The sequence below is a fragment of the Canis lupus genome, chromosome 15, assembly GCF_048164855.1.
Source record: "Canis lupus baileyi chromosome 15, mCanLup2.hap1, whole genome shotgun sequence".
NCBI classification, from domain to species: Eukaryota; Metazoa; Chordata; class Mammalia; order Carnivora; family Canidae; genus Canis; species Canis lupus.
The window spans coordinates 47,164,838-47,179,118 of record NC_132852.1 but is presented as its reverse complement, the minus strand read 5'-3'; the positions used below and the strand labels follow the sequence as shown (position 1 = coordinate 47,179,118).

Below are 14,281 nucleotides of genomic sequence, written 5' to 3'. Positions count from 1 at the left end.
TTGAGTCTGTAACACGCAGACTATGTGATGAATTCTAATGTCATCCTAAATCTGCTTCTAGAAAAATGACTGTCTTTTAACACTAATCTCTTGTTTCAAACCCCTTTCTGCTGTAGCTTCCAGGGTGTCATTGGGTACAGGGCCTTCAACATTGTCCTGTCACTTTTACTTGGAAGCTGCCATGTGTGTGTCCTTGAGAGGAGGGTACATCTCTCAGCTCAAAACAAAAGCTCATAACAAAACAAAACAAAAAAAACAAAACCAAAACTAAGCTCTTTTTTACTTTCATGGAAAACCCTCTTGTGTTCCTTGGACCAAATCCCACTTCATTTGTGGTCTGAAGGCCCTCAGAAGGTAGGGTGTGGTCTGGTCTTACCCTGCACCACCCCCAGCCCAGCCCGGAGACCCTTGGGAGAACCTGTTGTCTGCTTCATCTCATGGAAGGGGAGTGGGCGGGTCTCACCCCTCTCCCTCCTGCACCCACAGAGAAAGGGCCAGTGACTCAGGTCCCAGGCTCTGAGGCTCCTCGCTTGAGTCCTAGGGAATCTGTGCAGACCAGGACCACACCCTCCCCAACCCAGCCTGAGGCCACATCCCCAGGACCAGGAATGGCAGCCGTGACAGTGCTCCCCAAGTACCCAGAGACTCCAGGGGCCCCTGCTGGTAAGATTCTGTGATCTTCTACCCACTAAGTCCACACATCCCAACAACGTCCCTGTTGGAGAGACAGAGGCCCCAGGAGGCTAGCCACTTTGCTCAAGATCACACGGCACGAGGGCAGGGTTTTGGGAGGACCTAGGGCCAAGCCTCCTGATGCAGGAAGTGGAGGCACAACAACTGTCAGGAGGAGGGAGGTGGGGGGCTGAGGGATGGAAGGCGTGGTGGGCAGGTGTCCCATCAGCTGGCTGCAGTGGCACCCACAGGCCAGAGTGTCACCCTGGAGCCCTTCCCGCCAGTGTGGTGCAGCCCAGGCCAGGTGCCCTGTGAGGTGCTGGGCTGCGTGGAGCAGCAGCAGGTGTGCGATGGGAGGGAGGACTGTCTGGATGGCTCTGACGAGAAGCACTGTGGTGAGCAGGGGCCCTTGGGGAGGGTTTGAAGTCACAGGGGTGGCAGTGGCAGGAGGGCTTTAGATTTGGGGAAGTCTCTGCCCCCTGTTCCTAGCTCCTATGGGAAGGAACCGTGAGAGGCTGGAGGGGAGCAGAGAGTAGAAAGAGTGGGTAAGAGCCAGGAGTGTGTGTGTCTTTGCAGATGGACAAGAGGGCAGGAGGGATAGGTCTTAGGTCCTAGCCTGTTTCACAAACCCTGTCTGATCTTTGAGGAGATTCATCCATTAATCCAACCATCTATCCATCCATCTGTCCATCCATCCATCCACTCACCCATCCATCAGCCAGCCAGCCTTCCAACATACATTCAGCCACCCTATCCGTCATTCTTTATCCATCCATCCATCCATCCATGATCCATCCATCCATCTATCCAACATGCATGGGAAGCTTCAGGAGGAAACAGAGGCAGGACCTCTGGTCAACAAGCTGTTCTGCTCGTGGTCTGAGGCAGAAGGGGCTCAGTCTATCAGCCGGTCAGGAATCACTTACGTGGCTCCCTTCCCCCGACCTCGCGGGCAGTGGGCCCTGTGCCCTTCACGGTGCCCACCACGGCCCTACCCGGGCTGCCGGCCTCGCGAGCCCTCTGCTCCCTGAGCCAGCTGAGCTGTGGTAGTGGTGAGTGCCTGCCGGCTGAGCGGCGCTGTGACCTGCGGCCCGACTGCCAGGACGGCTCTGACGAGGATGGCTGTGGTAGGTCCCTGGCAGGGACGCCTCTGAGGGCCCCGCTCCTGCGTGAGCCCCGCTCTGAGTCTTGCACACCTGTCCCCTTGCAGTGGACTGCAGGCTGGCGCCCTGGTCTGCCTGGAGCAGCTGCAGCCGCACCTGCGGGCCGGGCCTCGCCTCCCAGCGCCGGGACGTGTTGCGGCCTTCCCTGCCCGGGGGCAGCTGCCCATCCGACAGGCTCCGCAGCCAGCCCTGCTTCGTGCAGGCCTGCCCAGGTAACCGGCTCCCTGGCCTCCTCCCCTGGGTGGGACACCTGCGGTGGGCTCCCATCCAGACCCATACCGGGGAGGACAGCCTTGATCTCTTGGGGACCCCAGGGTCCAAGCTCCTATCCGGGACTCTAGAACAGCCCCTTCCGATGTCACAGCCTTGTACCTCCAGAGGGCTAATCAGGGAGCCTGCCCCTGGCCCTGCCCTCTTCCTGCCCGAGTGGCCCTAGATGGGTCTTTGACTTCCTCAGTGTGGGAACTAGAGCCCAGAGGCGGTCCCACTTCAGAGTGAGGGTGTTACCAGGCTGTGCCCAAGGCCTCGTAGACCTTTCGTTCTGTAGATCTGAGGGAACAGTCCCCACCTTGCCTCTGCATTGCAGAGCGGGGCACTGGGGTCTCTGGAACCCCCACCCCTGGCCTCCTAACCTGGTTTGTGTCTGCTGCCACCAGGAGACGCTCTGCTCCAGGACTCCCACATCCCAGCCCCTTCCAGGGACCAGAGCCTTATCCTGGGAGGCACCTGGAGGTCTTTACTCAGATCCCCCCACCTAGCGGAGGTTTCCTAGTGGAGAGGAAGCTGTGGTGCTGCCCTAGGCCACCTAGCTGGCCACTGTCCAGGTCCTCTCTGCTCAGCCTGGCTTTCTCCTGCACAGTCTGTGTCTCCTCGGGCTGCCCTGCTCCACCTCCATTCTTTCTTCCCACACAGTGGCTGGGGCGTGGGCTGTGTGGGGGCCCTGGGGGCCCTGCAGTGTCTCCTGTGGGGGTGGCCATCGGAGTCGCCAGAGGAACTGTGTGGACCCCCCGCCCAAGAATGGTGGTGCTCCCTGCCCTGGGGCCTCCCAGGAGGGAGCACCCTGCAGCTTGCAGCCCTGCACAGGTGACACAGGTGAGGGAGCTGGGCCCTGCAGGGGCATCCAAAGATGGGGCCCCGTGGGGGTGGGGCTATGGGGAAGGTCACTGGGCCTCCTGTACCCACCCTGCCTAAGTGCCCATCTCCCGCCAGACTGTGGGCTGGGCCGTGTGCATATTAGTGCTGAGCTGTGCCAGAAGGGGCTTGTGCCACCGTGTCCACCCTCCTGCATGGATCCTGAGGCCAACCGAAGCTGCAGCGGGCACTGTCTGGAGGGTGAGGCACACCCAGCAAGCAGGAGTGAGGCGGGCGGAGCCCTCAGGGGGAGCGTGGGATGCTTGCTGGCCCTCAGTCTCCAGCCTCCCCTCCCACTGCCCCCCACTTGGGGCTGAGTGTCCTCCTGCCTGTACCCTAGGATGCCGCTGCCCCCCTGGGCTCCTCCTCCACGATGCTCGCTGCCTGCCCCTCTCTGAGTGCCCTTGCCTCGTGGGTGAAGAGCTGAAGCAGCCAGGGGTGCCCTTCCTCCTGGACAACTGCAGCCGCTGGTGAGGATGTCTGCTCTGGTGGGGAAGGCCTAGGTCAGGGGACCGGCCCCTCCCCACCCCCCTTCCCAGTCCTGACCTCCTCTGCCTCCCTCTCCCTTGCAGCCTGTGTGAGAAGGGGGCCCTGCTGTGTGAACCAGGGGACTGCCCCGTGCCCTGCGGCTGGTCAGCCTGGTCTTCCTGGGGTCCCTGTGACCACTCCTGTGGCTCTGGAGTGAGGGCCAGGTTCAGGTGTGCGGGGTGGAGCCATTGGTGGGGGCAGGGGGAGGAGTATGAGAGAATGAAGGGAAGGGGTCATGGAGGGAGGGTGGTGGCTGGAGGACCCTCGAACAAAGAAGACAGGAGTGAGGGCAGGATGAGGACAGTGGGTGCTCAGGCTGTGTCTCCCCCCAGATCCCCTTCCAACCCACCGGCTGCTTCCGGGGGTGCCCCGTGTGAAGGCAACAGTCAGGAGCTGCAGGCCTGCCATGTGGAGTGCGGGACAGGTATGGTCAGGAGCCAGGATCGGACCCAGGATGCGAGGGCCTGCTACCCACCCCTCAAGCACCCCATGCCTGCCTCCCTCCTACTAAGTCCTGCCCTAGGAATACAGCGTGACCGACCCCGCTGCATGGTGGTCAGGGCGGCCTTCCAGTCCAAGAGGCCCTGGAAGTAGCCTTGACACATGAGGCTTGGTCGGGGACAAGACAGAGGATGGGGCCTGGGCAGCATCCTCTCCCCATGTAACCTGCCCGCGTGCCAAGAGCAGGCTGGTCTTGCGGGAACAGGGTGTCTGAGAGCAGGGGTGAAGCTGGTCCTGTTGGCCGAGTGTGTGAGGCTGGGGTAGCCAATCAGGAGGACACAGACGCCACACGAAGGAGCCCAGAGCGTTTCCCTCTCCCACTACCTGGGGTCCCCTCTGGCAGAGCAGGTGCAGCAGAGACTGCAAAGCAGGCAGGTGGGGCGGAGGCAACAATAGGAGTCAGGGGCGCAGGCGTGGCTCCATGGGGTCTGGGCCAGGCTTTTACAGCAGGGAAGGGAAGAAGGGGGCAGTGGGCCCTGACAGGTGTCTAATTGACAGTGTCTGTGGGGGCTTGGGTTCCCAGCATTGAAGCTGAATGAAGGACAGGTGTTTAGAAGACTCTGGAAGAGTTGATCTGGGGGAAAATGTGAGGGTGGGTAGTGGACATGAGGTGCCAGCCGGGCCCATAGATAGAGGTGTGGCCTGAGCTGGAGCTTGGCTGAACAGGAGGCTGTGCTTTGAGAGTGAGACCCGGGCTGAGTGGTGGGGGTCCCAAAGGGGCAGAGGCCATGTCTGAACCCAGAGAGGCACTCCCCATCTTTACAAGTCCATCTTAGACCCGGCCCAGTCTCCCAAGTCTCTCAGCCCTGCAAGGACTCCTGTGCAGGACCCCTGTGCCCTCTTCCCCTCCAGAGGTGCTGGGCTGGACCCCCTGGGCGCCCTGGTCCTCCTGTTCCCGGAGCTGCCTTACCCTTGGAGGAGGCCCCGGTTGGCGCAGTCGTTTCCGGCTCTGCCCCAGCCCCGGGGACACATCCTGCCCAGGAGAGGCCACCCAGGAGGAGCCCTGTAGCCCCCCTATGTGCCCAGGTATGCCCCCCCTCTGTCCCTGGGGTGGGTTGATCACTGGGGTGGGATGAAGAGCGAGGGGAAGAATGACCCCTTGGGCAGATTCTGAACACCTGGGACGGGAGGGGGCAGAGGGACTAGAGCAGACCTGTTGTCCCAGAGTTTCTCCTCCAGCCCCACCCTGGGATTAACAGGGTGGGCCTAGTCTGCAGGGGTGCTTGGGACAATCCTAGCTGAAGCTACAGTTGAGATTCTGCACACAGCCCCGGCCCTCCCGTGCCCCATCCCCTGCCCACATCTTTGCTCGCTTGCATGGTGATAGACTTGGCTCTTCCCGACAGTGCCAAGCACCTGGGGTTTGTGGGCTCCCTGGTCCACTTGCTCAGCCCCCTGTGATGGAGGCATCCAGATACGTGGGCGCAGCTGCTCTGGGGACCCCGAGTGCCAGGGACCTCACAGCCAGACCAGGGATTGCAACACACAGCCCTGCACAGGTGCAACCTCCCCCAGCCCCTGCCCTTCTCTACCCAGCCACACCCAGCCAGCCCCTGGCCTTGACCTCTCTTCACCCCACCTTCTCACATCACTGACCTCTGGCTCCAGGACGGGCCCTATCCTGAGCTAAGAAACTGCGGAGCTTCCTGGTCTCCGTCCTCTGGCTCCTGTGCCCTGAGGACCAGGCACGGGCTGCGGCCCAAGGCTCAGGCTCTTTGCTCCTCCCTGGCCAGTCTCCTTCCCAGGCATGTGGCTAAGGAAGTCAGACTAGCCTTCGGGCAGAACCACTCACTGCAGGAATTTCGAGAAGCAGAGCCAGCCCTTCTCTAGAAACCCCTGGCCCCGTGTCCCTCTCCTTTTTCCTTTGAGCCCTGCTCCTGGCCCAGTGACTGCTCTGCTTTCAAGGATATTTGTGTTGGGGCACCTGAGTGGTGCAGTCTGTTGAGCGTCCGACTCTTGACTTCAGGCCCAGATCTCATGGTCTTGGGATTGAGCTTTGATTCCTCTCCCAGTGTGCCTCCCACCCCCCCATCCCCCCCGCAATAGAAATAAATCATTTTTTAAAAAAAGGATATTTGTATTAAAGTCAGCCAAAGCTATGAATCTACCAGCAACCTCCCAGACACGAGAGCAAGCCTACGGGGGGCTGGGGTGGGGTGGGTCGTGGAGAGCGAGAGGGGCTTCCTCTGGCTTCTCACTCCTGCTCCCCCCACCCCGGTCACCTGCCTGCAACTTCCCCTCACCCCTCCATCTCCTGACCCTTTCCTGCCCATGCTGAGACCTGCTCTGTCTTCTTGTCCAGCTCAATGCCCGGGGGACATGGTGTTCCGCTCAGCAGAGCAATGCCAGCAGGACGGGGGCCCCTGCCTTCAGCTGTGCCTGGCTCAGGCCCCGGGGGTAGAGTGCACCAGCTTCTGTGCCCCTGGCTGCACCTGCCCCCCTGGCCTCTTCCTGCACAATGCCAGCTGCTTGCCCCGTAGCCGGTGTCCCTGCCAGCTGCATGGGAGGCTCTACCCACTGGGAGCAGTGGCTCTGCTGGACTCCTGCAACAACTGGTAGGCCTCTGACCCCCAGTGAGGGGTGGGGGGCATGGGGGGGTTGCTTGGTGGCTCCAGGGGTGGATAGGCCTGGACACACACACCGGGGGTCAAGCTGGTGCCAGGCCTGGGCCCCAGGGATACCAAGGCGGGTGAGACACCTGGCTGGGCATCTGTGGGGAGTCTCAGGCTCAGACAAGGGAGTTGATTTGGGAAGGGAGTAGGGGCTGGAGAGGGTCCTCTAGCCTCCCCTTCCAGTCACCTCCACTTCCCTTTCCTGGGTGTACTTCCTACCTGGGATCCACTTGATTTCTGCTCAAAGATCTCCCGGCTCCACGCTGACCCCATGCCCTGCCAGCAGGGGACGCACTCCCCCATTCTTTCCGCATTTTCTGTTTTCCTTTTCTTACGTTTAAATTCATTTTCTCCATCTTTCCTACTCCTCTTCCTTTTTCTTCCCCATCCCCTGCCCCCCCACCCATGATCCCCTTCGGCTTCCTCTCCCCCACCGCTTCCTCTTTGGCTTTTTCTTTCTTACATTCTTTTTCTGGAAATTCCCTGTGTTTGAGCAGTGGGCTTTAAAACGTTGATTAGAGGGGCACGTGGGTGGCTCAGTGGTTGAGACTCAGGCTCAGTTTGTGATCCTGGGGTACTGGGATTGAGTCCTACATTGGGCTCCCCAAGGAGCCTGCTTCTCCCTCTGCCTATGTCTCTGCCTCTTTCTGTGTCTTTCATGAATAAGATCTTTAAAAATATATAAATAAAATAAATAAAAAAATAAAACATTGATTAGAGAAAAGTAAAAGGAAAGAAAAGTTCATACTTCTTCTTCCCAAAGATTCATGCTAGGGTCTACTCTTTCTAAATCGCTTCTTCCTGGCTCTGCGAGCTGTTCAGAGTCCTTTCCAAACTGTAACAAATGCAAACAGAATGCAAGTTAGGTAAAGGTGACTCTCTGATCAAAGTGAGAGACAAATGACAGCGCTGTGCCTGGGGCCTTGGGTAGTTTACTGGGTGGGACTGGGTGAGAGGGCCTGGACGAGAATCCTCAGCCGCCTCATGAAGTTCAAGGGAAACACGGGGCAACTGGACATGGTGGTGCCTGCCGCTTCCCCCTGAGGACAGGTGCGTTGAGCTGCACAAGGCAGGGCCTGATTGTGGCCACAACGGGTCCTCTCTCTGCAGCACCTGTGTGTCTGGTGAGATGGTGTGCACCTCGGAGCCCTGCCCAGGTACCCTTGATGCCCAGGAATCTGCAGTGGTGGGTCCTCGGGGACCACAGAGGCTGCTGGTCCCTTCAGATCAACCCCTGGGCTGTGGATGGTGCCCCAGGGAAGTTGGGGACTGGGGATGACCTGACCTGGCTTCACACCTACTCTGCCCCTCCCCATACCCACCCTGGCAGTGGCCTGTGGCTGGAGCCCCTGGACCCCATGGAGTCTCTGCAGCCGCAGTTGCGACGTGGGCATTCGGCGGCGCTTCCGGGCAGGCACTGCGCCTCCAGCTTCCTTTGGGGGTGCTGCATGCCAGGGCCCCAACATGGAGGCCGAATTCTGCAGCCTGCGGCCGTGTCGGGGTAAGAGCTGGGACTGAGGCCCTCAGAACCCTCCAGAGAGGAGGCAGGAACATCCCCAGTCACTTCCCCATACCCCCAAAAGATGCTAGGAAGTGTCCCCAGAGAGCCCCAAAACCCTTCCCTAAGGGGTCCTCTGTGGAGGCCAGCCCTGCTCCAGGCAGAGGAGTGAGGCCTCCTGAGGTGGGCTGTAATGCTGCAGGTGTGAGAAGGGAGGGGTGCCCTAGGGTGTCGGGGGGGGGCTGTTGATGCTGAAGGTGTGAGAAGGGAGGGGCACACTAAGGTGTTTGGTTGGGGGGGGCATGATGCTGCAGATGTGAGAAGGGGGCACCTTAAAGTGTCTGGGTGGAGCGGGGCCATGATGCTGCAGATGTGGGAAGGGAGGGGCACCCTAGGGTGTCTGGGTGGATGGGGGGCCGTGATGCTGCAGGTGTGAGAAGGGGGGACGCCCTAGGGGGTCTGGGTGGAAGGGAGGACAGGGGTGAATGTGGGAGGCAAGACCCACAGTGACCTGGCTGCCACCCCAGGTCTTGGTGGGGAGTGGGGCCCCTGGTCTCCGTGCTCTGTGCCCTGCGGCAGTGGCTACCGGAACCGCACCCGAGGCGGTGGCCTGCCTGGCCTTCTAGACTTCTCCAGCTGTGGGCTGCAGCCCTGTGCAGGTGAGGGCGGCACCCACCTCCTCCACTGCGCCTCGGCCCTCAGGAATCATCCCACCCTATTAACCCCTCCCTGTCACCCCAGGTACCCCTCTGAGTTCCCATGCAGCCCTGTGACCTCCCTGGCCCCACCTAGAGCCAGTGCCTCTCCTGGGTTGGGAGCCCCGGGAAGAGTCAAATGTGCTGGGGCTGGGCTACCAATTTCTGTGTTCCCAGGGCCCGTGCCTGGCATGTGTCCTGGGGACAAGCGGTGGCTGGACTGTGCCCAGGGTCCTGCCTCCTGTGCAGAGCTCAGTGCACCTCCAGGGATTAACCAGACCTGCCACCCCGGCTGCTACTGCCCATCCGGGACACTCCTGCTGGTGAGCTGACTTCCTTAGGACCCAGGCAGGGGCAGAATCAAGGATACAGGGCTTCAGGGTTGAAAGGAAAAGCACTGAACTCAGGGGTCACAGCTCAGCTCTGCCAGCAGCCGGCAGGTGACCCTGAGTGAGTCACATTCATGCCTCCATGAGGCTTTCTTGCCATTTGTGAAATAGTGATAGGTCTAGAAGATCGTTATGATTCATGCCTACTTGAGCTGCTCTCTTCTCTTACGTTATCATTATTTATTGAGTGCCTTGCTCACTTAGTTTTAGAGGGGCTACGCCATAGGGAAAAAGCAGACTCTGCCCTCGAGAAGCCTCTAGTCTGGGGAAATCAGACCCAGAGCACCTCGAATGAAGATAGAACCATTCTTACACAGGAAGTGAGCTTTGCATATTGTGGAGCTCGGGATGCAGACTGGCGGGGGCTGGGTTGGTGGCAGTGGGCTTCCTGGAGGAGGTGATCCTGATGAGACTGTCAGAGACTTCAGAGTGTGGAGAGCAGCTGTGGGAAGGCAGTGGGAAGGCAGTGGGAACCAGGTTGGGAAATGAGGCGGGCGCCATGAAATCTGGACCAAAGCTCAGGGGGCGGTGGGGAGGGTTTACAGAGGAGCTGCTGAAGCCCAGGGCGTGGGCAAGGGGCCAGACTCCAGGGGGGTCTGGGTTCAAATTAGACTCTTCTCCTAGGAGCTCTGTGACCTGGGGCTGCATAGTCTTGTGCCTCAGTTTCTTCCTTTGTCAAATTGGGGTAATAATGTACTTAGCCATCGGAGTCTGTAAAATGCTGACGTGTCTCCCAGGGCCCGGCTCACACCTCAGTACATTTGATCTTTGAATCATGTGCTGATGGATGGCAATTTTTTAAAATTTGGGACACTAGCAACTTTTGTCCAAACTCCTTGTGTGTATAATTCACCAGTTTAAATTTCCTTGATGAAAATGTGGCATTTTTTTTAAAACATCATTGCTATATGAATTGCTCGTTTTGTATTTTGTTGGCTGATTTTGTGGGCATTTGACAGTTCAGTTTCCTGTCCTGCAATTGGAGATGGTCTTTTGCTCCAGAAATAGGGATCCCTGCCCCTCCTGTAACCGCTGGCATGGATTTCCCCATGAGCGGCCATGGGAGCAGATGGGCTGTTTGCGGAAGGAGCATGGGTGGGGTTCGAGGGTGGGAGCCTGAGAAAGTGTTCTGGGTTCTGACGGTGGGGAACAGGCTGGGCCAGACCCACCTGGAAGCCAGAAGATGATGGAAGGTTTTTGGTTCCAGAACAACATATGTGTGCCCTCCCAGGACTGCCCCTGTGCCCACGGTGGGCGCCTTTATCCCCCAGGCAGTGTGGTGCTTCGTCTGTGTGAGAACTGGTAAGGACCCCCCACCCATGGCCGTGACCTGAGAGCACCCTGCCATCTCCCCACGCAGCACCAGGGGGCTGTGGAGACCCCCCTGCCCCCTTGGGCACAGCTGTCCAGCTCCCCGAGGCCCTTGCCCACGCCCTCCGTGCCCATCTTTTCTCTCCCCACCTGTCTTGGTCTGTAGTGTGTTGCAACAGACCTGAGGCTGGTGTTCTCACACATCAGGAGACTAGAAATCAAGGCTCGAAGTGTCAGCGGGGTGGTTCCTCCTCAGGGCTGCCAGGCAGAGTCTGCTCCAGGCCTTTCTCTTGTGTGGCTGCTGGTGATCCTTGCGGTTCTGGGCTGTGGCTGCATCCCTGCGATGTGCCTCCACGTGGCCACCTTCTTGTGTCTCCATGTTGTTCCTCTCTGTGCCGGGTCCATGTTTCCCTTTGTATAAGGACACCAGTCATATTGGACCAGGGCCACCCTGACACCCTCACTGTGACTTGATCACCTCTGTAAAGACCTTGCCTCCAAATAAGGTCACATCCTGAATCCTGAGTGTTCAGGCTTCAGCCTGTGACAGCACCCTGACCTCTGCTGCTTTCTTCCAGCTCCTGTGTTTCTGGGCTTATCACCAACTGCACCTCCTGGCCCTGTGAGGAGGGTGAGAAGGGGGCCCCATACCCGGCTCCCTATCAGGGGAGGAAAGCACCTGGGCAGAGCAGGGGGGAAGGGAGGAGGGTGCTCTGCCCAGGCCAGAACCTCTGGCCTGTGCTCACTCCATCCTCGCTCTGCCTTTCCCTCCTGTGTACCCCAGGTCAGCCCCTGTGGTCACCCTGGACCCCATGGAGCGAGTGCTCTGCCTCCTGTGGCCCTGCCCGACGCCACCGGCACCGCTTCTGCTCCAGGCCCCCCACCACGGAACTGACCCTCAAGGCGCCGCTATCTCCACCAAACCTGCCTACACCTCTGTGCCCAGGCCCCGACGCTGAGGAGGAGCCCTGCCTCCTGCCAGGGTGTGACCGTGAGTCCTCCGGTGCCCAAGACAGTGCATTCCACAGTCCATGGATGCCCGCTGCCTTGCCCCAGCTGGCCCCCAGCCCCCGCAAGACCCGCTGCCCCCTACAACTGCTTCCTTTCCTTTGCTGTCACGCCAGGAGCTGGGGGCTGGGGTCCTTGGGGGCCCTGGTCCAGCTGTAGCCGGAGCTGTGGGGGAGGCCTGCGGAGCCGGATGCGAGCCTGTGACCAGCCCCCTCCCCAGGGCCTGGGGGACTTTTGCGAGGGGCCTCAGGCCCAGGGAGAGGCCTGCCAGGCTCTGCCGTGCCCAGGTACCTGCCAGGAGCGAGGGGACGGGGGTCAAGGAGCATGACAGAGAGACAGGCCAGAGAGGGCCATGCACACAGCTCTCAGCCCATCCCGTCCCCTTCACCAGTGACCAACTGCACTGCCATTCAGGGGGCAGAGTACAGCCCCTGTGGCCCTGCCTGTCCTCGCTCCTGTGACGACCTCGTGGTGAGTCTGGCTCCCTCAGAATGAATGCCCTCCAGTGGCCCTGAGGGTCACTTTGCCGGAGGGCAGGGTATGGCTTTGGGTCACGACCCCTTTGGGCCTGAGGCAGCATAGCACTTGTAGGGAGGGGTAGTGCGGCCCTGGGCTGGCTTCCCTTTGTTCTGGAGTGAACTTCACCCAGCAATCTTGCGTTCATCACATCAAGCCTTTCTGAATGCAAAGACTGTATTACAAAAATAGCATAAACACGTGCGAAGGGGGGAATGAGCCCATGATGTCATCTGAAACACTACGAGCATTACGGTGTGTGGATCATGACTCTGAAGGTACATGTGTGTGCACGCATGTATGCATCCATGCCCTGGTGGGTGTGACTTCACAGAACACCTGCCCAGGATGCTGGAGAGGGACAGAGGCAAGATACAAGGGGCCCCTGAGCACGGAGCCTACAGTGCGGGGAGGAAGCTGACCTGGATCGGGGATGCTCAAGGGATGGTGCCCTGAGGTCTGCTGCGGGGGTCTAAGAGGGGTCAGGGTGAGCAAGGAGGAAGAAGGGCCAATACCTGGCTCCTGGCTCCCCCAAGGGACCCCAGCACCTTCCCAGGTGACCCCCTGCCCAAGCCAGCTTTCTGTTGCCATGCTTCCTACGTTCCAGGGAGGTCAGGGATGCCTTGGTTCCCAGGCACTGACCAGGTCCCCCATTGAACCTTCCACAGGGTTCACATTTGGAGGACACCCTCCTTACCCCCTTACCCTCGCCCAGGGCAGACCTTCTCAGGCTCTTGTCTCCTCTCCCCACTCCTCCCCTCGGGAGGGGACGAGCAGATACTGTATTTGGACAGAATGACTGTGAGCTACCTCCTCCTTCACTTCATCGTTCCCATGGGGCTCTGCGCTGACTCCCCAGTGCACCCCTCCCTGCCCCCTCTGCCCTGTTTTCTGCTCACCCGAGCCCTCCCTTGCTGCCTCCCCACCCCCAGCACTGCGAGTGGCACTGCCAGCCAGGCTGCTACTGCCCTCCAGGCCAGGTGCTGAGTGCCGATGGGGCCTTCTGCGTGCAGCGCAGCCACTGTGGCTGCTTGGACCTGCTGAGCGGGGAGCGGCACCAGCCAGGGGCTCGGCTGCCCAGGCCCGATGGCTGCAACTATTGGTGAGCAGAAAGAGGTGCCAGGGTGAGGGCAGGGGGCACCTGAGCTCTCCTGAGTCTCAGCCAATGCAGGTTAGATTCCCATGATCCCTGAGAAGATGCAGGCAGGGACTTTCACCCCTGTCTAATAGGTGGGGAAACTGAGGCTCTCTGGGAGACATGGCAGGCTGGGGCTGGGTGTGTGCTTGGAGTGGATGGAGGGGTGATAAGCATGGTGTTTCTGCTCACCGTCTGGCCCCAGCCAGCAGCAGACTACCTATGGTCATCCCCCAGTAGGACACATCAGCCAGCGACCAGCAGGGAGCCACAGGACACCTAGAGGCCCCTGAATAGGACAGGGAGCAGGGTCTGGAGGCCCAGGAGAATGGAGAGGTAGCATCTGATCCCCTGAAGGGGAGGAGCGGGTATAGGGGGAAGGGAATAGGCAGGTTAGGAGGGGTACATGTGGAGGGCACGGGCAGGGCTGAGACGCTGCCCTCCTTCCTGTCTTGCATGCCCTGCCTAGCACCTGCTCAGAGGGGAGGCTGAACTGCACAGACCTGCCTTGCCCAGGTACGTATGTCCCAGCTCAGAGGAAGTGAGGAAAAGTGGCCAGCATCACTGAGAGGGCTGGGACCAGGGAGGAGATGCCTGTGCCCCAGTGCCCTTCCACCACTGTCCCCTTCAGTGCCTGGTGGCTGGTGTCCATGGTCGGAGTGGACAGCGTGCTCCCAGCCCTGCAGGAGCCAGACGAGGACTCGCTCCAGGGTCTGCACCTGCCCTACTCCTCAGCACGGGGGGACCCCATGCCCCGGGAAAGCAGGGGAGGCAGGGGCCCAGCATCAGAAGGAGGCCTGCCCCAGCTCCCCCGACTGCCCAGGTGAGATGCCCCCACTAGTCTGCTCAAATCTCAATAGGCCAGGCACCTCCCAGGCCTCCTAGGGCAGATGGTTCTGTCTTCCTGGCACAGTGGATGGAGCCTGGAGCCCCTGGGGACTGTGGTCTCCCTGTGACCCGTGCCTGGGGCAGTCCCATCGGAGCCGGGCGTGTGTCTGGCCCCCAACCCCGGAGGGAGGCAGGCCCTGCCCTGGGAGCTACAGGCAGAGTCGCCCTTGCCAGGACAATGCCACACAATGCACAGGTGAGGGTTTCTGCAGAGATCTGGGAGGGTCCCCTTAT

The 14,281-nt window shown here is 60.2% G+C and overlaps 1 protein-coding gene across 1 annotated transcript in view; it reads left to right on the top strand.

Moving 5' to 3' along the window:
* The window catches only part of LOC140605082 (SCO-spondin-like), a 51,746-nt gene that overhangs the window by 21,900 nt on the left and 15,565 nt on the right, over positions 1-14,281 (top strand). Inside the window, exons 45-69 of the mRNA XM_072777077.1 lie at positions 487-663; positions 924-1,067; positions 1,629-1,799; positions 1,883-2,047; positions 2,748-2,927; positions 3,045-3,167; positions 3,307-3,436; positions 3,539-3,664; positions 3,827-3,918; positions 4,848-5,021; positions 5,342-5,494; positions 6,298-6,550; positions 7,718-7,764; positions 7,938-8,108; positions 8,633-8,764; positions 8,978-9,123; positions 10,397-10,491; positions 11,079-11,131; positions 11,285-11,491; positions 11,625-11,795; positions 11,900-11,979; positions 12,957-13,126; positions 13,629-13,675; positions 13,791-13,982; positions 14,073-14,243. Of these exons, the coding sequence (XP_072633178.1) occupies positions 487-663; positions 924-1,067; positions 1,629-1,799; positions 1,883-2,047; positions 2,748-2,927; positions 3,045-3,167; positions 3,307-3,436; positions 3,539-3,664; positions 3,827-3,918; positions 4,848-5,021; positions 5,342-5,494; positions 6,298-6,550; positions 7,718-7,764; positions 7,938-8,108; positions 8,633-8,764; positions 8,978-9,123; positions 10,397-10,491; positions 11,079-11,131; positions 11,285-11,491; positions 11,625-11,795; positions 11,900-11,979; positions 12,957-13,126; positions 13,629-13,675; positions 13,791-13,982; positions 14,073-14,243 (3,570 nt within the window). The remainder of the gene's footprint in view (positions 1-486; positions 664-923; positions 1,068-1,628; positions 1,800-1,882; positions 2,048-2,747; positions 2,928-3,044; positions 3,168-3,306; positions 3,437-3,538; positions 3,665-3,826; positions 3,919-4,847; positions 5,022-5,341; positions 5,495-6,297; positions 6,551-7,717; positions 7,765-7,937; positions 8,109-8,632; positions 8,765-8,977; positions 9,124-10,396; positions 10,492-11,078; positions 11,132-11,284; positions 11,492-11,624; positions 11,796-11,899; positions 11,980-12,956; positions 13,127-13,628; positions 13,676-13,790; positions 13,983-14,072; positions 14,244-14,281) is intronic.